General features: G+C 39.2%; 1 protein-coding gene across 4 annotated transcripts in view; it reads left to right on the forward strand.

Moving 5' to 3' along the window:
• Positions 1–24,224, forward strand: part of SLC39A9 (solute carrier family 39 member 9) — a 48,297-nt gene extending 24,073 nt beyond the window's left edge. For 2 of the 4 annotated variants that reach the window (XM_004262164.3, XM_033433807.2), the window contains 5 exons: positions 10,242–10,436; positions 16,372–16,440; positions 17,540–17,625; positions 18,135–18,269; positions 20,214–24,224. In XM_004262164.3, coding sequence (XP_004262212.1) covers positions 10,242–10,436; positions 16,372–16,440; positions 17,540–17,625; positions 18,135–18,269; positions 20,214–20,444 — 716 coding nt within the window. In that variant the 3' untranslated portion in view covers positions 20,445–24,224. Of the gene's footprint in view, positions 1–7,414; positions 7,567–10,241; positions 10,437–16,371; positions 16,441–17,539; positions 17,626–18,134; positions 18,270–20,213 lie in introns of those variants that run through there. The other 2 variants (XM_049706911.1, XM_033433759.2) reach the window with 2 other exon arrangements.
• Positions 24,225–25,512: the final 1,288 nt, after the last annotated feature.

Consider the following 25,512-nt stretch of genomic DNA (forward strand, 5'->3'; position numbering starts at 1 on the left):
AGGTCTATGATCCATTTTGAGTTAATTTTGAACACAATGTAAAGGTTCATTTTTTTAAAAGTAAATTTATTTATATTTTTTATTTTTGGCTGCATTGGGTCTTTGTTGCTGCACGCGGGCTTTCTCTAGTTGCGTGAGCGGGGGCTACTCTGTTGCGGTGCACGGGCTTCTCATTGCGGTGGCTTCTCTTATTGAGGAGCGTGGGCTCTAGGTGCATGGGCTTCAGCAGTTGTGGCTCATGAGCTCTAGAGCGCACAGGCTCAGTAGTTGTGGCACACAGGCTTAGTTGCTCTGCAGCATGTGGGATCTTCCTGGGCCAGGGCTCGAACCCGTGTCCCCTGCATTGGCAGGCAGATTCTTAACTACTGCACCACCAGGGAAGTCCTTCATTTTTTGCATATGGATGGATGTCCAATAGTTCCAACACCGTTGTTGAAAAGACTATCTCTATTGAATTGTCTTTGCACCTTTGTCAAAAATCAATTGACCATGTTTGTGTTGGTCTATTTCTGGATTCTCTGTTCTGTTCCATTGATCTATTTGTCTATCCTTTGCCAATACTACATTTGTCTTCTTGATGACTATATCTTTATAGCAGATTTTGAAATTAGATTGTGAAGTCCTTCTAACTTTGTTCTTATTTTTCAAAATTGTTTTGGTTAAACTAGTTCTTTTGCCTTTCTATAAAAATTTAGAGTCAGCTTGTCAGTATCTACAAAAAAAATCATGCTGGGATCCTGACTGATATCGAATTGAATCTATAGATTAATTTGGGGAGAGTTGACATTTTGAGAATATTGTGCCTTCCAATCCATGAACACAATATATCTCTCCATTTATTTAGGTCTTCTTTGATTTCTTTCATCAGTATTGTAGTTTTTAGCATACAGATCTGCAAATATTTTGTTAGATTTATACCTAAATATTTCATATTTTTGTGCAATTGTAAATGTTACTTTAAAAATGTCAATTTCCGATATTCTAGTATTTAGAAATTTGATAAGCTCCATGTAGCTTGAGCTGCTGTCAGGGCAAAGTGGCAGGAGAAAGGAGAGAACAGAATAACCTGTTTTTCCCCCATACTCTTCAGACCACTGGGGCCCTTTTCCTAGATACCTTGGCCAGAAAGATGGTGTATTTCTTGGGGTTTTAACTATGTTGTTACTGCCATGAAGTTCTGCAGCTGGGGCTGCCTTCAAGGCAGGGCTGGGAAAGAAAAGAGAGGGAGAGTAAAAGGGAAAAAAAGGGAAGGGCTTCCCTCCACACCAACACCTCTCAGCAGTCCCTCTTCCTGGTCCTCTGCTAGAAGGACAGGGTTTCTTTTGAAGTTTTTGCTGCCCTCTCTCCTCTTGCTATTGTTTACTCTTAATAGTCTTCAGGTAGTTGTATTTTGTGTGTTTTGTCCAGAGTTTTTGTCATAATCAGTGTGTGATTGAGACTATAGTAGGTTTACTCCACCTTGGCCAGCACCAGAAGTCCCCATCATTCTTTTTATTTTTTAAAAAATTTATTTTATTTATTTATTTTTGTCTGCGTTGGGTCTTCTTTGCCGCGTGCGGGCTTTCTCCAGTTGTGGTGAGCGGGGGCTACTCTTGGTTACGGCGCACAGGCCTCCCATTGCGGTGGCCTCTCTCCTTGCGGAGCACGGGCTCTAGACGTGCGGGCTTCAGTAGTTGTGGCACACGGGCTCAGTCGCTCCACGGCATGTGGGATCTTCCCGCAGCAGGGCTCGAACCCGTGTCCCCTGCATTGGCAGGCGGACTCCTAACCACTGCGCCACCAGGGAAGCCCTCCCATCATTCTTTTTAAAAAGTAAAATGTTAATATTCCACTTTATTAAATTTTGAGGTAGTTCGACCATGATGGTAGTTTTAAACTAAGCTATCTCCAAATTTTCCTCATCTCTCTCTATACTGATAAGTCACATCACTTTAGTTTCTGCTACTTTATCTTTTTCTCCCTCCACCCTTTTCCACTCTTTCTTTATTGTACATCAAACCAACTTTTCTCCAAACTTTGAAAAAGGAGTTTATTTACATGTAACTACAGCCTATGGTTTAGTTCTTCTGTGAACCTTATAATTATGATAATTAACATATTTTTTCAGAGCTCAATGTACCATGTTAACTAAATGCTCTGACACTTTAATAAGCATTATTAAATACGAATTAATGTAAAAAGGAACCTCTCACATACTCTTCTGTGTTTATAGCTCTAAAATCACTGGCCTTAGATGATTATCAGCGTTCATGTGAGAAAACCATCTTTCTATAGAAACAGAGGTTTTTTGTTTTTTTTTTTTGCGGTACGCAGGCCTCTCACTGTTGTGGCCCCCCCCCCCCCCCCGTTGCGGAGCGCAGGCTCCGGACGCGCAGGCTCAGCGGCCATGGCTCATGGGCCCAAGCCCGTGGGATCTTCCCGGACTGGGGCACGAACCTGTGTCCCCTGCATCGGCAGGCGGACTCTCAACCACTGCACCATCAGGGAAGCCCTAGAAACAGAAGTTTTGAGAACATAGTTTATTGAGTACTGCAGTCCTTTTTTACTATGGAGCTAATGTTTGAAACCACCATAATTCTTTGGAACATGAGAATTGATATGTTTAGGAAGGCAGACTGTTGGTCAGAGACCTAAATATAAATGTGATGTGCTCATAACTGGATGATCATTGAAACTGTTGTGGTCAGAAATAGTTCAGTATAGATTATCCCACTTATTTCTCCAAGAATGCCATGTGTCAGGTTCTTTAGAGAGATACAGTTATCATTTTATGGCTTTCTCTGTCATTTTGCTCTACATTTAAAGTAGAGGGTTAAATCTGCTATTATATTTAATTAACTTTTATCCTATCATTCATTAATAAAAATGGAGCTCTTTAAGGCTCTTGTTATACTTTACTTTCAGGATTCTGAAACATGGATGATCCTGGACTAATACAACCTATCTCATCTACCTCTTATTCTGTCTGCTAAAATGTCTAGTCTCTGCTTTTTCCCTGCCCCTTCCTCTCAGCGTTGTTTTATTGTTCAGTATTGTATCTGACCAGATAATCAGGCCAACTATTTCATATAAGATGTTTAAAAATAAATCTCCCAAATTAATTCCATTTAATGTGCAACTGTGTTCCTAAACATTCAGTGAGCACTTAACCACATACCAGGTATTGTGTGAATATATTGCCTGATCATCACAGCAACCCTCTGAGGTGGATACTATTTTGTAGATGAGGCTTTTGAGCCACAAAGAGGTTAAATAATTTGCCCAAGGAACTCAGCCAGTAAGCGTCAGGACCAGGATTTGAAACACAGCCTGTCTTACTTGGAAGACTACACTTTTTTTTTTTTCTTAACATCCTTATTGGAGTATAATTGCTTTACAATGGTGTGTTAGTTTCTGTGAAGCCTACACTTTTAATGACACTCTGCTACATGGTGGACTTTGTAAGGAATTTCACATTACCAAAACACTGTTTATCTGCTAAAGAAATATGTTTCCTACCTTGTAATGAGATTCTTATCTTTCAGAAACACGGTAGTATTTTGATAAAAGATTCACTAACATCCCTTTAAAATGTCAGCTTTATACATTTGACTATGGTCAGTTTTCTGTTTTACATCAGAAACAGAATGCATCATTATTAAGAGCTACACCACCCTATTACTGAAAACACGTCAAGTGTAAAGAACCGTCTGTCTTTGCCAGAAAAAGATAAGTATATAGTAAAAATCTGTGAAGGTTATAAGGTGTGAGTAGAAGTTAAGAAATTTAAAACAACCAGTGAAGGCCAAAAATATAAAACTGAAAACTGGGGATCACCTCAAAAAAAACAAAAAAAACCCCAAATTACCTGAAGGTTTGAATCTTAGAATGCGTTGTTCTTTGTACATGTTAATCTGAAGAAGGAGTTCCAACAAATCTGTTCAAAGGGTAAATTGATTCTATTATATTAAATTTAACGTGTGTGTCTGTGTCATAGAAAGGCTACATACTATACTGATGGAACTTACTGGAAGGATTCCTATATGAATATCTAGGGAAAGAATTAAGCCCATAATGATTTGCTGAACACTCTGTTAGTGGCACGAGAAATATATGTCTGATGAGCAATATCCAATGATAATACTGGGTTTATATACTCTGCAGTGGGGAATGTGATGTGGAACATGTCTCAGCTAATGAATTACCAACCAGTGCCCTGAGTAAAACAGACACAACGATAACAACCTGAAAGTTCTTTTGAGAATGAGTAACACATGTCCACAACGTAATGTATTTTAATTAAATAGCTTGGTTTTTAAAAAAATTTTATTTTATTGAAGTATAGTTGATTTACAATGTGACGTTAATTTCTGCTGTGCGGCAGAGTGATTCAGTTATACATATATATACATTCTTTTTCATATTCTTTTCCATTATAGTTTATTATAGGATATTGAATATAGTTCCCTGTGCTATACAGGAGGACCTTGTTGTTTATCCATTCTATATATAGTAGTTTGCATCTGCTAATCCCAAACTCCCAATCCATCCCTTGCCCACCCCCCTCCCCCTTGGCAACCACAAGTCTATTCTCTATGTCTGTGAGTCTGTTTCTGTTTCGTAGATAAGTCCACTTGTGTCATATTGTAGATTCCACATGTAAGTGATATCATATGGTATTTGTCTTTCTCTTTCTGACTCACTTCACTTAGTATGATACTCTCTAGGTCATCCATGTTGCTACAAATGGCATTATTTCATTCTTTTTTATGGCTGAGTAGTATTCCATTGTATATATACACTACATCTTCTTTATCCATTCATCTGTTGATGGACATGTAGGTTGTTTCCATGTCTTGGCTACTGTAAATAGTAAATAGCTGGGTTTTGAGATCTCAGTTTTTGCTAGGTTGAGTTTCATGTCCTAGAGTAGAAGGAAGGATGGATGTGTTAATACTGAATATCTGGATCCCATTACTAATCTGTTTATGTACTAATAAGATCATGGGATTATCACTCACTTTGAAAAGTTTTCTTTGTTTTGTTTTGGCTAGTGCTTGCAAATAAAACCAATAATGCCTACCATTCATTGTATATAATCCAGTAAATATTTCATGTTTTTATATAAAGTTAAATTCCACTTAAGTATAAGTATTCAGGTCTTTTATGGAAAGCTTCAATCAACAGCACACTTATTTCAAGCCATATATATATATGTATGTGAACATGTATATATATATATAAAATAATGTTGCTGACATTTTACTTATTTGCCACAATTTTACATAAAATTAGGTGTTAACGCCTTCAAAATGGGAACGTCAGGAAATTATGTACTTGTATCAGTGAATGCTCAAAAAATGTTGGAACTCTTTCTTTAATTTACCTCCAGAGTATGCAGCACACTTAGATGAGAATCATCAGTGGCAGCAGAATTTTCCTTGAAAGTAGTTTAGGTTTAGAGAAATGTACAACTTATTCAATGCCAATCTGTTTGATAAGATAGGTGACCTGTTTATTCAATATTATTTTAGATCAAAAGCTGGTGATACTAGAAAATATGACAGTTTTATGGTGAGTCATAAACGTGACTCTGAATGCTGTACCAAGAGTTCCAAAATTATTTAGATAAAGAAAGCATTGTTAGGATAAGATATAGAAGGATCTTATACTCATTTAAATTTAAAAATTCTGATATAGTTATACCTTATGAAGGGAAATAATTTTGGCCACCCTTTGAAAGTTGTAATTAGGCTTGACATTTAGTTTCAGAACTATGGACACCCGAAAATTAATTATCTTTAAAATTTATTATGCAACTGTTCACAAATAATAGTATGACTAACACCCTTTAATAAGGTGTTAACCCACCTTTGTACCTAAGCTCGCTTTAGCATGACCTTTCACCTAATTTAGCATGTACATCTGTTACCTATTAAGTCTGGATTTATAAAGAAGCATGTGCATAATTACCTTAAAACATACAACTAAAAGATTGTATTTTATTTCCATTTTAAAAAATCTTTTTGCTTAGGAAGTAATTAATTGCATAACTTTTGAGATGAAATGCCACATTAAAAAAATACAGAAGTGAAGGCCATTTTTTTGCCTTCAACATCAATTTGTTGAGTATCTACTCAATTTATGGCCTTATATTGATTGTTATCCGTTCATAGATACACAATATAGCCCCTGCCTTCAAGAATTCACAGCTGATGGAAAATGAATAAATTAACAGTCAGTGACAGCAGGGTTTGGCAAACTTTTTCTGTAAAGGGCCAGATAGTAAATATTTTAGGCTTTGTGGGCCATATGGTTTCTGTTGCAGTTACTCAACTCTGCTGTCATAGCATGAAAGCAACCACAGACAGTCCATGAACAAATGAGCATGGCTGTGTTCCAGTGCAAATTTTATTTACAGAGCTAGGCATGAGCCTCTGTCCTGCAGTTTGCTGCTGTCTGAATTATGTTATAGTCATATAAAATCTATGGTAGACACATACTACTACTCTGTGTGTACATGACTAGAGGAGGACACAGAAAATCTCAAGGAGGAAGGGACTTATGAGCTGAGTTTTGAAAGACAAGGTGTTATCCAGGAGAAGCAGCATGGAAGGCCCATGGATTCATTAACTCCTGCAGAGTCTAAGCAGAGGCAGAGACAGGAGCCCGTTTTGTTAAATATTTAGTGGGTACCTTATGAAAAGATAATCATTCAAATCCTTTCCAATAGCATCTTTCTAAATAGTGTTGAAAATAGTAGTTAGCAAAATTCTATGACTGACTTCACATGTGTAGTTTCTTTACATCTATAAATATGAAGAATTGGTTTTGTATGTTAAAACAGAAGCATACCAAAAATTGCCTTGTCTTTAGAGAAAGTCAATTGTTTTACTTCGTTTATTTATTTTACATTCTTGAGGCCATGCTAAGCTATTCTCCCAGCACACAAAGACCTACTTGAAAAGTAATGAGTTCTGCCATCTCAGTATTGGTCATCAGGGTACTGCATTTTGAGTTTATTAACTTTTTTTTGAAATATTGCATACAAAAAAGTATACGTCATACATACAAGAAAGTACACATATTGGCAGTATATAGCTCAATAATTTTTCACAAACTGAACACCCTCCTTTTACCATGAGGCTACATTTTAATTGTCCAACACTACTGATCAAAATTCTTAGATTGCTTCTCTCATAAACTTAATTATTTTTCATCTCTGAGCTTTCAGTAAGTTCTCTAGCTTGAAATCCTTACTGCTAACAATAATTTTGCTTGCATGAAGGACAGGGTAGGCACATTCTGTCTGCCCACCTTTTCCTCCTAGACCTGTCTAGCGTTCAGTTCTCTTTAATTGATCACTGCAGCGTAGGCTTCTGATTTCCAGGAAATACCTTTTATTCCAAAATCATCCATTTCTTCCTCTGAAAGTCTCTCTTTACCTCCAGCAGTGCTTCCAAACTGAAGGTAGCAACTCTGGATCTTGAAATAAATTTAGTAAGTTGGACTTGTGACTGGCATTTAAGAAGAGCACAAAGGAGGGACAAGACAGATGAAGAAATAGAATAGTGCGTTGTAACCATTGTAAGGATAAGTATTATTTTTTGCAGATTTTTATTTAGTTTTTCATCTATGTGTATGTTTACTAGATCATGATGTAAAATTTATTTTTTACTAGGGATCATGTCCTTAAAAGTTTAAAAAACATTGTCATAAGTCTCATGTCAGCAATTTCAAAAACTGCTTAACATTAGCGCCATTAACATTAACTGCTGATACTCATAGAACTTGTTTAAATTAATAAAATGGAAATTGGGGGGCTGGAGGAAGTTTTTTTCTGCCTGTCTCTTGGAGGAGCACTCCGTCTCATTTTAAGATGCCAGTGTAACTCAAACAGAGATGTTACAAGAAAAAATATTGCAGACAGATATCCCTCATGAATATAGATGACACAGTGCTTTACCAAATATTAGCAAATTGAATACAGCAATATATAGACAGGATAATACATTTTGACCAATTGGAGTCTATCCTAGGAATGCAAATCAGGGATTGGATTAATATCCAAAAACCATTTTAATTTATTATCTTAATCGAATAAAGTAGAAAAACCATTTGATCATCCTTAACAGGTACAGAAAAGCATAAACATTTGACAGAATTAAACTCCTAATTCTCAGCAAACTAGGAAAGAACTTCCTTACTGAGAAAGGGTATATTTGAAAAACCTACAGGTAAGATGCCTAACACTGGGAACAAAACATGGCTGTCTCCTCTCAACCACTTGTACTTAACATTGTACTTGGGGTCTTGGCCAGACGCAAGTCTGAAGTAAGGCCAGAAAAAGAAAGAAAAGGCGTAAAGATTGGCAAGAAGTAAAACTATCTGTTTGCAGATGACATGATCACCTATGTAAAAATGGTTAAAAATTTAAAGCCTCACAATATCAAATGTTGACAATGGAATGGAGCAACTAGTACTCTCAGACATTGCTGTTGGGTTTGTAAAATGGTACAGCCACTTCGGAAAACAGTTTGACAGGTTTTTTTTATAACGTTAAACATACATACACCTGTCAGTTCTGATCCTAGGTATTTACCCAAGGGAAAAGAAAATGTGTATCCACAGAAAGACTTGTACCTGAATGCTCATAGCAGCTTTATTTATAATGGACCAAAATTGGAAATTACCTAAATGGCTATCAACAGCTGAACGGATAAACAAGTTGTGATATGTCCATACAATGGAACACTACTCAACAAAAAAGAGGACCAAACTACATGCAAAGCTTAGATAAATCTCAAAATGTTATGCTGAACAAAAGAATCCTTATGCAAAAGAGGATATATTGCATAATTCCATTTATATGAAATCCTAGATCAGGGAAAACTCCGGGGACAAAAAGCTCTTCAGTGCCTGCTTGGGACCAAGAGTGACATATTGACTCCAGGGACGCACAAGACAACTTTTCTAATATTTTAAAGTACTGTTCCATATCTTGACCTTGGTGGTAGTTACTAGAGTTTTTACATTTGTGAGTTATACCTCAATAAAGTTGATTTAAAAAAAAAGAGAGAGAGATTTAGACATTTTAAAACAAGTAAATGCAATCACTATTAGGGAAAAAAATCTTAAGATTAAAAAATTACTTTGGGAAGATGAAAAAGTTTTAGAGATGGATGATGGTTGTAGAATGATGTGAGTGTACTTAAAGCCACAGAATTGTATGCTTAAAAATGGTTAAAATGGTAAGTAAATTTTATGTAATGTATATTTTACCACATTTTTTTAAAGTTAAAAAAAGGTGTGTAAACAAACAAAAAATCTTTCAAGAATTAGAAAAATACATGAGTTTTTATTATCTTAAGATGGTATGGGCTTTGTGCTTCTCAAAAATGACTTTTAAAGAATTAAGGCAGGCTCTAAAATATTGCAACAGACTTATGTAATTTCTTTGGTCAAAGATTAAAATGCTTAATCTAATTATAAGCAAGAAATGTGTTTAGTATGTTAGCCTGTATTTATGAAACACAGCAAAGATCAGGATTCTGGCCTTGAAGTGTTTATGTTTTGAATGTCAAATACGTGAGTATAATAAACTAGCAGTATTACTTAGCCAGGTGTCATTTACTGTAATTCAGAGTATCCTGACAATCATATTTCTAGAACAGTCATCTTTCTAGAACAATCATCTTTCTAGAAGGAAATGTCTCTTTTAAACTGCTCTGCCCTTTTGGTTTCTAATTAGTGATTGTCCCCTGAGATTTTTAAAGCTAAAAGTGTTATACTCAGTTTGCCCTTTATTTGCAATTTTTATATCAACCTAAGTGTAAAACTAGATAAACTTGATTGTAATTATTTTCACTGTTACTGTTCTTCATTTGCCTATTTTCATCAAAATAAACCGCACTGTAGTTTCTGGTGAGATTGGCGTGAATTTCTCTAGCCCGAAAGGAAGATTTGGGGATGCTATCCCTTGGGAATATGACTGCTTTCTTGGTGATTTGCTTCCACTTCCTAGGTTTTGGGAATAATAGGCAGTTAAAAGCTCTGCATGCCAAAAGCAGACGACCCTTGGGAATTTTTTCATCATGAACTTTAAGTTAAGGGAGTTTATGATTGGCTAGATTATAACACAGGAAGTGAATGTCTTTGCAGTAAAATCTGTAGAGCTTGAAATACAAAAGAATGGAAGCTTCTACATGAAGATGTTTTGAGGGGGAAAACACATTTTCTCTTTATGGTTCATTCTGCTCTAGGGAAACACCACCAAGCGAGTCAAACACAGAATGTGATTGCGTCAGACAAAGCAGAAATACCGGTTGCCCGTGAACATGAGCACAGCCATGACCACACACAGCTCCATGCCTACATCGGTGTTTCCCTCGTACTGGGCTTTGTTTTCATGTTGCTGGTGGACCAGATTGGCAGCTCCCATGTGCATTCTACTGATGGTAAGTAGCTCCAAGGTTTTCTGGGCAGTGCAAAACATTTGCATTTTAGGTGATCACCAATGATTGAATAATTCAGTATGTATCAGTGGCCTTATTTAGTGCTAAAACTTTCTCAGGTTCTGGTGAACACTTCATTCATTTGAGAAAGCTAGTGGGTTGTGACATGTGGCACAAGGGAGTGTTTATTATATTATTACCCTGGTTATTTTAAAGCTCATTTGATGGAGGTCTAGGGCAGAAGTTCTTAACCCTTTTTGTGCCATGGAGCCTTTCAGCAGTCTAAAGCCTGTGGACTTTAGATCAAATCAAAATTCCACTGAGATGCCATTTCTCACCTGTCAGATAGGCAAAAATTCAAAACCTTGGCAGTATACTCTGTTGGCACAGCTGTGAAGAAACAGGCACTCTCATCTATTGCTGTGGGTGTGCATAGTGGTACAGCCCCTGTAGTGGAGAATTTACCCTTCAACCCCAAAATCGCACTTCTAGGAATCTGTTCTGATGAATCGGCTCCAATATGAAAATACATATGCACAAGACTAATCAGCGCAGCATTGTTTATCATTGTAAAAACCCTTCAATGTCCAGTCATGCAGATTGGTTGAGTGTAGTGTGGTGTGTCCATGTAATGGAGTTCTATGTAGCCATGAAATAGAATAAGGAATCAGATCTCTGTGAACCAATATGGAGAGATTTCCAGGAAATACTGTTAAGTGGGAAAAAAAAAAAGCAAAAATAAGTTATTATACATCATATATTATGTTTTGTGTAAAAAAGAAGGGGAAACAAGTATACGTGTATATATTTGCCTATCTTTACAAAAAGGAAACATATGAAGGATCAGCTAGAAAACAAAGTTGATTACTTGTAGGAGTGAGGGCATGGGTGGGATAAGGTAGAAGGGTTTTGGGAGGGCATGACACTTCCCCGGGCATGCCTTTTTGATATAGTTTTGACTTTGGGAAATATGTTAATATTTTCCATATTCAAAATATAAAATCAACAAAGGATGGGGGAGCTAACTGAAACAGATGAACTATACTTCAAATGAATAACACAGTTACACTGAAGGGGATGCAGAAAAAATTAATTCAAGTAACTTATGAATGTAGTATTTGACTATATACCTTTAGTGGTGAGTAGAGTTGGGGAAGAAGCGTAAACAGTACTGAACTCTTTTTAATAGGCTTTGCTTTTTGTAATGGTGTGGGCAAAACAGTTCTGAAACTAGTTTAGATATGTTACAAGATTGAGCAAATGAGTAAATGTGTTGCTGTTGGTGGAACCAGAGTCCTCACTGAGGAAGAAGGGACATGCAAATAGGGAATGAGGGAAAGCAAGAAAGAACCCCTGCAGGGATGGGTTGGAATCGGAGCTATTGGAATCATGATTTCTAAAACTTATATGTGTATGTGTACATATACATGTATGTCTATGTATACATGTATGTATGTCTTAGTTCTGTGTGCAGAGAGGGCCTAGAAGTAAAGACACCCCACTAGCAATGAGCATATCAGGGCTCTTCAGAGAAATGGCTGATTCTAGGACAGGACAGGGTAAGGATAAAATGAGCTTGGAACATCTAGTGCTCAAAGAAGATGGAAACATGTCACAGGATATAGGAACCAGCTTGAAGGGGCTTCTCTTGGCCAGATCTCAGACAGTTTGTGCACCAAGATAATTAAGAACAGCAATAAAGCGTAAATCATTGAAAAAATGGGAATCAATGGGCACATCCACATGGGAGAAAGATAAAAGGAGAAGGGAGGGCATTTGGTTCCAGCAGAAGCTAAATGCCAGTTGGTAAATGTGCAAGCAGTTGGAGTTGGACAATCATCTTTGCAACCTTCATAGTAAAAATTGGCTCAGGCCAGAATCATCAATGAATGTTAAATCTAGGGGGTATATTTTGATTTGCTTATTAGTTACAAGGGAAAAAAAAGTAACTAAATGAAGAAATCGGACAATACCTTGATCAGATGATCAAAATTAATGTCACTGGTATTCTGCTTTCAGTGTGGGCAGAATGTTCCTACCAGACCAGCCTCTGTACAGATAACTGTAAACTTTGGACAGAATTTTGAAAACCACTATCTGAAGACATTGGAGAGTGAGTGACCTAAAGGAGGCAAATTCTGGAAGGGAGTCTACACTTGGAACCTATTTTTACTACTTTTAGTTCCTATTTTTACTGCTTTTAGCAGTCAGTGCCTGTGGGGTAACTAACTGATAGAAGACAGTCTTTCTGGCCTAAGGAACTGGAGGACAGAGTTCAAGCTACCCAGCCCCTGGAAAGTGAGGGGAGAATCTTAGAAAGGAGAGAGACAGAGAAACTCAGCCCCAAATTCTATGTATAAACTGCCCAAGTCTCTGGCTAAGCCCTGAACCATGCTTTCTTGGGCAGACTCTAGACAGCTCAGCTAAATGTAAAAGAACTAAACTGAGATTTAGGCAGCTGCCCAGAAGACAGAGTTTGCAGTTTGAGCCAAATCAAGTTATGTAAAGCAAAGCAAAAAATCAACACTCTTTGGAGGAATATAATAGAATCCATAGTATCCACAAGATAACATTTACAATATCCAATATATAATCCAGAATTCACACCACCAGTGAGCAGCAGATGTTCATCCTGTGCCTCTAGATGTGATAGCCTGAGGAGCATCACCTATGTAGTATTCCATCCAAGAATGCATCATCTAAGAACACATCAGACAAATCCAAAAGGAAGGACCACTCTGTTATAAAACAAGAAAGGCGCAGGGAAGGAAATGTATTCTTCAGAGATATCAATGTCACAAAGTCAAAGGCAGAGAAAATGTCTCAGATTAAAGGAGACTAAAGAGATAAAACTAGGTGCAACATATGATCTTAGGCTGGATCCTTCCTGGAAAAGGAAAAATGCCCTGAAAGACATTCTTGGGCAATTGACAAATTAGAATATGCAAGAGAGAGTAGAAAAAAATATCAATGTTAAATTTACTGAAGTTGATAACTTTACTGTGATTATATAAGAAAATATCCTTTATCATCAGAAATACACACGGAAGTATCTAAGTATAAAGAGTTACAATGTATGCAATTTACTCTTAAATGGTACAGAAAAAAAGATATACACAAATATGTGTATTTGTGTAGTGTAGATAGAAAACAAGAGAGCATAAGCCCAATTGATAAAGCAAATGGGGCAAAATGTTGGACAATTAGTCATTCTGAGAAAAGGGTATATGATTGCTTTTTGAACTATTCTTGCAACTTTTTTTTTTTTTAACTAACCAAGTCTTATTTTAGGAAATTGATTTTGGAGTAAAAGGTTTTACTTATGTGCTTTATTCCAAATAGCAAATGAGAAGCACCCTCTGTTGGATGGAATCTGACTCCAGCTACATTACATAGTTGTCCATAGTGGCCTTTATGACATTTTTCTTGCAATTCTTGTCAGTTTAAATTTAAAATGCATTTATAGGTGCATTAGTGTCCTGTAGCCCCATACAAAGAATTAAATGTAGTATGTGTTTATTTTTCTTCCTGCTTTGTCTCAGAGGTCACTGTTTTTGCTGGTTTTCATGTATCTGGTGACCTCACTTTACCTATTACCTGCAGGATTTTATGTATTATTATCAGTAAAAGTTAATTCGTTTATTAAATTTATTCTGAATCAGAGTCTTTTCCTATAGATTTATAGAAATTGTGTTTTAATTTTAAACCTAATTTTTTTTTAATTAATTAATTAATTTATTTTTGGGTGTGTTGGGTCTTTGTTTCTGTGCGAGGGCTTTCTCTAGCTGTGGCGAGCGGGGGCCACTCTTCATCGCGGTGCGCGGGCCTCTCACTGTCGCGGCCTCTCTTGTTGCGGAGCACAGGCTCCAGATGCGCAGGCTCAGTAGTTGTGGCTCACGGGCCCAGTTGCTCCGCAGCATGTAAGATCTTCCCAGACCAGGGCTCGAACCCGTGTCCCCTGCATTGGCAGGCAAATTCTCAACCACTGCGCCACCAGGGAAGCCCCCCTCTAATTTTTTTTAAGATGCTACTTATAATTAGACCACAAGACTGTGTAAACAAAAGCCAAAACAAGCTTGTCACACAGTGTAATATGATCATTCTTTCCAGTTTGGGGTGATATTGAAATATCTGTTGTCTCAGAGTGATTAGGGGCTTTAGCTTCCCTTCTTGCAGTGTTTTAATTAGAAGATAATTTTTTTTTTTTTTTTTTTTTTGTGGTACGCGGACCTCTCACTGTTGTGGCCTCTCCCGTTGCGGAGCACAGGCTCCAGACGCGCAGGCCCAGCGGCCATGGCTCATGGGCCCAGCCGCTCCGCGGCATGTGGGATCTTCCCGGACCGGGGCACGAACCCGCATCCCCTGCATTGGCAGGCAGACTCTCAACCACTGCACCACCAGGGATGCCCTGTATATTTCTTATAATACCTGTAATACAGATAAATACTTTTTTAAATCTCCAACAAGGATTTATTAAGCAACTGTTCGGTGACCAGTGCTATGATACATTCTATAAGACAAATAAAAAAATGGAAAGAAGTATAAAATTTAATTCTGTATAGTTCACAGTCAATTGGGAGGGACATATTTAAGTGAAAACAGTTTTGTATATCTAAGGTGGAATACAGAAGAAACCTTGAAGTAGCATGTAGAGACTGTGCATAGAGCTGTACATTTCTAGGCAAGGGGAGAGTTGTTCTAAGCTGGAATTAATCTTTGATTCTTTTGCAGAGTAAGCGGTCCTAGAATTAAGACTTTGAACAATGTCTTGGTTTTGGATTGATGAGCTGGGCAGTGTAGTACATGCCAAGAATTAGGGGTGAGGAGATTTGGGGAAAGGAGAATGAGACAGTTTTTGTTAGAGGGTGTTACAGAAACTGGTTTAACTGGACTGGACAGTAAGAAATAAGATGATACCAGTTGAGGACTTCCCTGGTGGCACAGTGGTTAAGAATCTGCCTGCCAATGCAGGAGACACGGGTTCGAGCCCTGGTCTGGGAAGATCCCACATGCCACGGAGCAACGAAGCCCGTGTGCCACAGCTACTGAGCCTGTGCTCTAGAGACTGTGAGCCACAACTACTGAGCCTGCGAGCCACAACTACTGAAACCCACGTGCCTAGAGCCTGTGCTCTGCAACAAAGAAAAGCCACCACAGTGAGAAGCCTGCGCACTGCAATGAAGAGTAGTCCCTGCTCTCGCAACTAGAGAAAGCCCGTGAGCAGCAACAAAGACCCAATGCAGCCAAAAATAAATAAATTTATTAAAAAAAAAAAAGATGATACCAGTTGATAGAGGGCTCAAGACCTACTTAATAGAGCAGTTTGGACTGAATTTGAAAAGCAGCAGATTCTTAACTGACCCATCACAAGGGTGGTGATTCAGAAAGATGAATCCGACAAGGATGTGTAAGATGAATTAGGTTAGGGAGAAATGAGAGTAAGGGGAGACAACCAGATGGGAGCCTACTGCTAATTTAGGTTTGAGGTGATGAAAATTTAGGTTAGGATGGTGGCAACAAAATGGAGAAAGGCAAATGTGAACGACATTTTGATGTTAGAATACAGATAAAGTTGCAGGAGGCTGGGGAGGGGGAGGGGGAGGGGTAGGCAATGACAATGAGATTGGTCTAGAGAGGTGGTCAGACGCCACAGAGCACTTTCCTTGGAGAGGTGAAGCGTTAAGAGGTGTGAGGCTGTTTGGGGTGACATCTTGTCTGTTCAGGGAAGCCTGGGTCAAATGAAGAGTTTCCACCTGCCCACCTCTTCAGGACAGGGGAAACTTCCAAGTGTTTGAAGCAGAAGAAAAAAGACAATAGTGAGGAAAATAATAATGTTCTACTTTAAGAGCTTTCAAAGACTTCTTCCACCCGCAGGTGAATGTTCTAATAGTTTCTGTTTCACGTTGCTTCATGGCTGACTTGCGTATTTTTACTTCAGATCCAGAAACAGCAAGGCCTAGCAATTCCAAAATCACCACCACGCTGGGTCTGGTCGTCCATGCTGCAGGTAGGGTCACATTGCAGTGGAACCCCTTTCTTTTCTGTCACACAGGGACCATCCACATGAAATACTCTAGGGCTGGCCTTTTGGGGAAAGGGTTGCTTAATGAAGGCCTCCAACAGAAGCATGAGCCCTGGAGTACTCAGTGTTGGGGTTGCAATAAGAATGGTTCTGTATTTCTTAATGGATGAAAATAATTTGTGGTACATGAAAAATACATGAAATTCAAATTTCAGTGTCCATAGTAAAGTTGTATTGGAACACAGCCATGGCCACTTGTTTACGTACTATCTGTGGCTGCTTTCACACAATGGTAGAGTTGAGTAGTTGCAAGAGACCAAATGACTCACGAAGGCTAAAATTCTTCCTATCTATCCCTTTGACAAAAAGTTTGCTGACCTCTACTGTAGGATCTCATCTGCATAAGAGCCTGCTCACTTTTGTACTCAGTAGCCCTGGTGCTGGGTATCTACCCAAGTGCCAGGTGAGGCAGAGGTAGGCTGTAGAGTGTCGAAGTCTCAGCATTGCTGACAGGGCATGCCTTAGAATCATAACCAAAACTAGTCCGAGTAGTAGGGCTCTGTAAATGACAAAAGCATGTGAAAGGTGACACACTCTTATCTGGACTTCCTAGTAAAACATGCTTTTCTAACAAAAAAATTCATCCATTTCAACCACTGTTTACTCATTACGTGTAAATCATCTATGCCAAGTCGCGGTGTCTTTATTTTGGTTTTTCATCTGCAAGATGCAGAGATGCTTCCTTTGAAATTCTTTGATATTTTGTTATTACAGTTTGATTGATTAATCAGTAGATTTTTGAGCATCATACTTTTCCAACAACAGCAACAATAACTGACAAATTGAATATTGAATAGCACCTATGCTAAGCTCTTCACATATGTTACCTCATGAAAACCCTAGGAATACATACTTTATTGAACCCATTGTAGAAATGAGAAGGCTAAGGTTCAGAAAGGTTAAGTAACCGTCCCAGAGTCCAGTCCAGCTCTATCTGACTCTAAAGCCCACCCAGTCACTCACCAACTATTATAGTTGTTATTTATAGTTATAGTGTTTTATGTTTCACTTTTTCCAAATTCAGCTGACGGTGTTGCTTTGGGAGCAGCAGCTTCTACTTCACAAACTAGTGTCCAGTTAATTGTGTTTGTGGCAATAATGCTACATAAGGTAAGCAGAATTTTGGTGTAAGATTTGGTATTGACTACATTTATAATTAAAAATTCTCTTTGGTCATTATGTTTTTCTGGAATGGAAAGTTTTTTTAGTTATTTTCGTAATTGCGGTTCATTTTAGAGAATTGAATAAATCTGTTCATAGCTGGGTCTTCTGCTACCATTTTCTTAACCTTATACTTGAAGGGGTTTTATTTTTTTATGGTCATATACACAAACTGTTAAGTCCTCTACAGATTTCTACATTTCATAGTAATTTTTGTTCATAAATATTCTTCCTTTCTTTATACTCTTTTCTTAACTATTACACAGACACACATACATGCACACACACACACAAATGGGATATTTTCTAGCTTAGAACATTAATTCATAAAAGTCAAAGCCCAGACTTACTAGTATGCCTGGTTTTCTTGTATGAGAATTCAGTCAAATGATATGTACTTCATAATGTAGAAGCAATGCAAACTTCCAGAGTAACAAGGGATAGTTTTTCTTTTCCAGGCACCAGCTGCGTTTGGGCTGGTTTCCTTCTTAATGCATGCAGGCCTCGAGCGGAATCGAATCAGAAAGCACTTACTGGTCTTTGCACTGGCAGCACCAGTTATGTCCATGGTGACATACTTAGGACTAAGTAAGGTAAGTCTGACTCATTCCTAGCTTATCTAGACAAGTATCTAATTCTTTGTGATCTACTAGAAGGTGTAGTCTCTTATATTGAATTTTTCAGTTAAATTACCCCCCAAACTAAAGATAAAATTCGAATTAAAAACCTGTACAAAGTGTACATCTTAATTCCAAGTCAATCCTCTTCATAAATTTGGAGCATTTTCTTATTCATTTAATTTGAAAACGTCTTCCCCATCAGTTCCAAAAATACTTGCACAAATATATGATCTTTAAAATAATACAACTTAAACCTTATCAGACATGCTAATTTTATTTGACAGATACATAATAAGTCACAACAGAATGTATTTAATGTTTCAGTAGGCACAGGAAGAGTGAGGGAGGGACAAGGTTGCAGCAGCTTTGAGAGCAGTAAGCGATGAGCAGAGATCTCTGTATTCAGCTGAGACTCAGATTCTTCTACTCCCAGCTCCCATATCACTGCATGTTAAGTACCCAGGGCTTCGTCATTGCACTCAGTGTAGCTCCAGACCTGAAGTGGCATGTGTCGCTTGTCACCTCAGAGCCCGGGCATTCTGCTCTGTTGCTCCAGTTGGACCTTTCCACGCTTTATAATTTTGTCCACTAGGGCCGCAGTTCTTAGCAGCAGCCTTACTTACCCATTTTACTTAAATATCAATTGGCAGGCAACAGGAGGAAAATCTTAGAACCAAACCAACTCAGGGCTAGTTCCTGGAAACCACTTTCCCCCACTGTCTCTGAAGGTCACTGATTCTTCTGAGCGTCATTCAATTCGTATTTGATATAGTAAAATTGGTATTGAAAGGAACATATGAGCAATGAGATGGTTAAAGAATGGTTAAGTTCCTGTTAATCAAGGGTTAGTTGATCTGGATTGCTAACAGCTGATTGTGAGCTTTATCGTCTTTTAGTCACGGAGCAATACATAGTTCCCTTTTAAATATTACCCTATTGGGACTTCCCTGGTGGTCCAGTGAGTAAGACTCCACGTTGGCAAGGCAGGGGGTCTGGGGTCGATCCCTGGTCGGGGGACTAGATCCTGCATGCATGCCGTGACTAAAAGATCTCGCATGCTGCAACTAAGACCCAGTGCAGCCTAAATAAATAAATATTACCCTATTTATTACTGCATTGATCAATATAAGTTTTTAGAACTTTTGAGAGGAAGGTATGATAATTTTGGAGGCATGGAGTTACATATTACATTTATGGCATGTTCTTAAATTTTCAATTAATTGTCTTAGTAGGTCCACTTTTTTCATTTAAAAAATTGAAATGAGGGCTTCCCTGGTGGCACAGTGGTTGAGAGTCCGCCTGCCGATGCAGGGGACGCGGTTTCGTGCCCCGGTCCGGGAAGATCCCACATGCTGTGGAGCGGCTGGGCCCGTGAGCCATGGCCGCTGAGCCTGCGCGTCCGGAGCCTGTGCTCCGCAACGGGAGAGGCCACAACAGTGAGAGGCCTGCGTACAGCAAAAAAAAAAAAAAAAAAATTGAAATGAATTGTATAAAGATTAGCTTACGAGATATTTCTAGGCTCTGTGAGGGCAAGTACTGTGTCTCGATTCCCACTGTATCTCAGGCACTGGCCTAGAGCCTGGTGCATATGGCATATTTGTTAATATTAGTAGAATAAATGAATGAATGTATGAACTTTGATATCTGCATTAATGCTGTTGATTCCATCTTAATAATATAGGCCAAACCTGTTCAACCAGACTTGAAGTTTGTTTGAAAAAGTAATTGTGTACATCACCAATAGTCTTAAACCCTTGTTTGGAAGCTTCCCATAAATAACAAGATCGTTCTGATCTCAGGATGTCCCCGGTGCCCCAGATAACACGAGTTATGAATATTGGGTATTTTTTTATTGGGACTTCTTCCTGCCTCTGGATTTTACTTGACTTAATTTTTCTTCTCTATCTTACTTCACAGAGCAGTAAAGAAGCCCTTTCAGAGGTCAATGCCACTGGAGTGGCCATGCTTTTCTCTGCTGGGACATTTCTTTATGTTGCCACGGTGCATGTCCTCCCTGAGGTAGGCGGAATGGGGCACAGCCACAAACCCGACCCCGCTGGAGGGAGAGGCCTCAGCCGCCTGGAGGTAGCAGCCCTGGTTCTGGGCTGCCTCATCCCGCTCGCTCTGTCAGTAGGACACCAGCACTGACTGTTGAGGGTCCAGCCTCAGGCCATGGCCGTTTTCCATCCAGTGAGAACAGCCAGCACGTGACAGCTGCTCACTTCCTCAGTCTCTTGTCTCGCCTTGCCCATCTCCACCCGTAACCCTAAAGATTCTGGAGGGAGGTGAGATGAAAACCTGGAGTAATGGAAAGCTTTTCGAGTAGAAACAACACACTGCGAAGGATACAGACATTCCATGTGTTGTCTTTTCAAGGGCCCTTGGCATTTTGAGTTTTGTTGTTTCCCTTAACCCTATTCTCAGGGAAGATGGAATTTAGTTTTAAGGAAAAGTGGAGACCTTCATACTCATAATGAAATAATTATGAAAGTACAGTGTTCTGTAATTAAGCTAAATCTCTTTCTTAGTTTCGAGGCTCTGCCACTTTAATCCATTGATTTTTAACATGGTTCTCGCCGTGTAAGTCTGGTGCTTTAGCATCTATGCCACATCTATGCCTTGAATGAAGGTCATAATGCCCACTGTCTTAGATGCTAAAGATAAGTAGTTCATTTGGGGCTAGAGTCAGGAAAAGGACGGCAAGACACATTGAAAGCTGACTTTTTACTTGAGAGAGAGATCCACTGAAGAGGGTATGTCTGGAGAGTCTTTTAAACACCTCCTTCTGCACTTGTCTCTTTAAAGAAAGCCTGCCATTCCATCAAATGGAGCAACAGAGGTGGACTAGCTTTTAAAGAGGTAACTAGTGTTTTATAAAGCATTTCTTTTCAAGTTCTCCTTTGTGTAGAGTAGCTGCCTGTACAGCACATTCTTTATAGAGGAGCCAGGTTCTAGTAGGTGGGCTTTCCTTAGGCATAGGCTTTCCTTCAGGAACAGTCAGGTCCCAAAGTATCTTTGGAAATTAAAGGGGATTCAATTATAAGTGAATTCGGATAGTTACTGACATCTTTGTAATAACCTTTTTAAAAGTAAGATTACCAAAACCTATGTTGTCCTTTTTTTGTCTCTTTAAGTATTTATCTTAGCAGACCAGCAGTCCCTCTGGCAAAATACTTGGTGCCCCTTGGGGACTGCTAGGTCAGTGTCACATAAGCACCTGTAGCAGTGAAGAAAGTCAAGATGTATCATAAATGGGAAGTGTTTGCCTGTTGATTTAAAGCTTATTAAAATCATGTCTTTTGTCTCTTCATCTTTTCCATGCTTTTCTCCTAACTTTTCCCTCCAGCCCTTCCTCGCTACAATTTGCTGCTTACTGCTGGTGGTGATGTTAATATTTGTGAGTTGAGTTCTCTCATCAGGACAACCACTTCTTGAACTGTGATGATGAAGATAGTCTCGTGTCTGTTCTTTATTCCTTTCAGTGAAGTTACCTTTGTGTCAAATGCAGCTTTATTAAGCCCTTAAAATATCACTTCCTCATATGTGAGATGACACAATCACTAATATTCTGGTAATTTAAACAATTGAGATAGTAAAAGTGTTAAGCAAACTAGGATAATTTTTCCATATTTGCCAAAATCCCTGTAAACCTTGTGTTATCAAATAAGTATATGATATATTGTTAATTTATTTTGACTTTCTGTACCATTTCAAACCACATTACAGAAAGGGGGAACCAAGACTGTTTTCGTCAGGGCATTGGATTTAGGAGTTTGTAAAACATTTTATAGGACACATAAGCCAGCATGCCCAGGATATCTTTATTTCCTTCCTAGATTTGTTACTGGGTCAGCAGCTGGGGAAAAAGAACTTGAGAGCCCTCTGCTGGCTGTAGACCAAAGTAGCATAAACAGGATCTGGTTCTGGATGGTGGCTGGCAGCCATTGTGTACGACATTAAAACCAACAGAAGGTACAGTATGAAAGTCTACGTGACTTTCCTGATAACAACTCTGACTTAGGAGAGTCCTAGGGTTTCATCTGGTCCTTCAAAATAACACGGTTGCCTTGACTCTACCCGGAAATTTACTTAGTTACGTAAATAGCTCATTTTAGTGTCTGGTTCGGTTTGGATAGCGGCACTTTCTATCATATTGTTGTGTGCAATGATCAGAAATTTGTTCTGCTGGCCAAAGCCTCTTTCAGCAGTGCCTTGCCATCACACTTAAAAGTTTGGCTACAATATCTTGCTGGGTAGGGCCTTGAACTCTGGCAAGGATCAGACCATCTAACTTCCAAATTTGCCTTCCCCTCTGGACCTCACATTAACAAGCAAACCTTTCACGGCCTATCAGCTCTCAAGAGCTATGGGCTTTCCCAGATTTTAAAGCTGCTGCCTCGGAACCACCTACTTCCGTCCTGGTCAGCAGGCAGAAATAGCCATACTAATCTTACAGGGCTCAATGCATCTCAAGGCAGCAAGGAACCGAGCAGCGTGGCAGAGGCCTCCTTCACGGGGGGAAGAACTTGCTCATGGTGGGCAGTGTCCCAGGAGAGGTCACACTGATGGTCACTTATTGGCACATTTCAGTTCCATTTTCCTCTTGTTTAAAACTGCCTCCTTCGATGTGGATGCCTTAATGCTCTCACACATTTGAAAACCTTGGCAATACTTAAGTTGCTGCCGTGATTACAGATGGAATTATTGGCTACCAGAGAGATGCAATTGATGATGAAAAGCATGGCCCTTACTTCCTCATAACCAAAGTTAATCTGAATTGCAATTTGACTCCCTTTCCTCGGTAGGGATGGACTTTCTTCAGATCTCAAGTGCTCTCTTAAATGGCAGATTAAGTTGAAAAACACTACTGATGCATTCCCATCACTTGTTCGCCAGTGAATTGCTTGTCAGTTCCCATATCCCCAAAGTAGCGATGTTCCAGGTCTGATGGCTTTCCTGTGCATGCTATTGCCAGATTTCATTTTTTAGGCAAAGGTTCTGCACTGGAGTGTAGAGAGTTGGAAACAGTACCACCTACAGAGGCTATGTTGTTCTCTCTTCCCCTCATCACCTTTTTATTTCCCTATTCAAGACAGCCAAGTCTGTTCCTGTATTTTGAATCATTAGAAAAATGAGAGAGATGGCTGTTTTGAGTGGTCAGTTCTTTGTAGAAAGGAGAAAATGTAATTGTGTTTTTTACCGGCCTATTTCTAAGTGTCATTGCCTGGTTTTTCTCTTTTTCAAGGATTAGAACTCGGAGGACATGCCAGCCTCTCAGACACATGGTAGCTAGGTACTGAACGTGGGAACTGTATGTATGTCAACAGCACAAGCCCCCAAAGAACGTTCCTGTCTATGGGGCCCCCTTGGGAGACTGAGAATAATGACCGGCTTCATCCAAAACTGCTGTAGGGCAAGGCGAGAACTCTCTATAGGCGTTCCACAGGGGTACCTTCCTTACATTACAAAACTTCTGCTCAATACACAATGGTCCACATAACCCCAAGAGCACTGTTGGAGATGCTATGAAATTAAAACCAGTGATGTAGCCCCTTTGTACCTGAGACATCTAGATTCACCTGAGGAGACCTGAGGGAAATGTATGACTTGCATAAAAGGGCTAGACAACCATTAGGAATTTTCTAGATATGCCCAGCCTAACACACGGAGGTTGGCTTTGATCTGTTTTCTCATAGCATCTTCTACCAAGTTGGAAGTCTCGTGGGACAACACTGCAGTTCCCCTGGTTCAGTAGCCTGAACAGTGATTTTAAATGTCCCCTTTTCTGGATCCTTTGTAAACATGAAATCATTCCATGGATGGGCTGCCTTATAATTTTGTCTCTTTCCACTTTAATTGTGAATGGTTTAAAAAAATGTTTTTGCTGTTTTCTGGTTTATTTTATGATATTAAATTTTTATTAGTGCATACCTTATGTGAGTGGTTCATTACTTATCCTCTCGTCAGTTTTCTTTTTCTGTTTGATGACCAGACTGGACCCACATTCGAACATCAGAAAAGGTAATGAAAAGTTTTGAGGGACAGTGGAAAGATGTGTCTATATGTACATCCTTTAGGGAAGGAGGGAAGGAAAGGAGGAGGGGAGATTAAGCACTCAATACACCATCTGCCCCAAAAGATAGCAATTTATTGACAGTTTTTTTCCATGGCCATTGTTGTTAGCAAATATTATTTACGAAGGTAGCCATTTAATCCCAGAAAAGAGAAGCAGGCCAATAGATCCCAGTCACAGTGGGTGCATTTCAAAGGGCACAGTTACTAATATGAGTGTGTAGACGCTATGAACAACTGACTCTGGAAATAGAGATTTCAATAGAAGTGCAATTTGTGAATTTTATAAGTGTTTTCTCCCTCTGTAGACTTTAGTACTAGATCTCATTTTTTAACTGATATACCGATAAACGCTCTGTATAGCAATGTATCATTTAAATGTATAGCTTATGTTTATTCATTAGATTTCATTATCACTGGTCTACTTTGTGCTGACTTTCTATATGTATCACGTGTGCTACAGCTGGTTACAAAGATTGTGCCCAGAGTGTTACATGTTGCCTGAAAACCTTTCCTCATAAATAAGAAAATAGGCCAAAAGGACATGGTATTTATGATTCCTGCCATCTCTGATGGAAGCTTTCAGCTGAAGTGCCTCATCCCTCTTTTGCCTTAAGCGGTGGTTGTGAAATCTTCAGAAGGCAGCATTACTAAGTAACAGCCCTTTCATCCTGCTGCCCTGAGATCCAAATGTACATAGATGTATGTGTATACATATACATATTTACACATGTGTCTATATACAGTTTTAGCCAAAATAGCCAGCAATCCTTATTCTGTTTAATTTCTAATTCTTACAAGCTAGAGCTGCATCCTGCAGTGTAGTTTTTAGGAAATGAGCCTGCTTTGTGTCCCACTCTGGTTGCCCCGTGTCGAGAACACCCCTCCTCCAGCTCCCTCACCTCCTCCAGGTCTTGGTCCAGAGTCTCCTTCAATTAGGCCTCCTGTGACCACTGTATTTAAAACTGTAATCTGCTCACCCCCGCCCCAGTGTTCTTTACCCTGCTATTTCTTTTTTTTTTTTTTTTTTTGCGCTACGCAGGCCTCTCACTGTTGCAGCCTCTCCCGCAGGCTCCGGACGCGCAGGCTCAGCGGCCATGGCTTATGGGCCCAGCCGCCGGGGCATGAACCCGCTTCCCCTGCA

Source organism: Orcinus orca, chromosome 2 (assembly GCF_937001465.1).
Source record: "Orcinus orca chromosome 2, mOrcOrc1.1, whole genome shotgun sequence".
In the NCBI taxonomy this organism is placed as follows: domain Eukaryota; kingdom Metazoa; phylum Chordata; class Mammalia; order Artiodactyla; family Delphinidae; genus Orcinus; species Orcinus orca.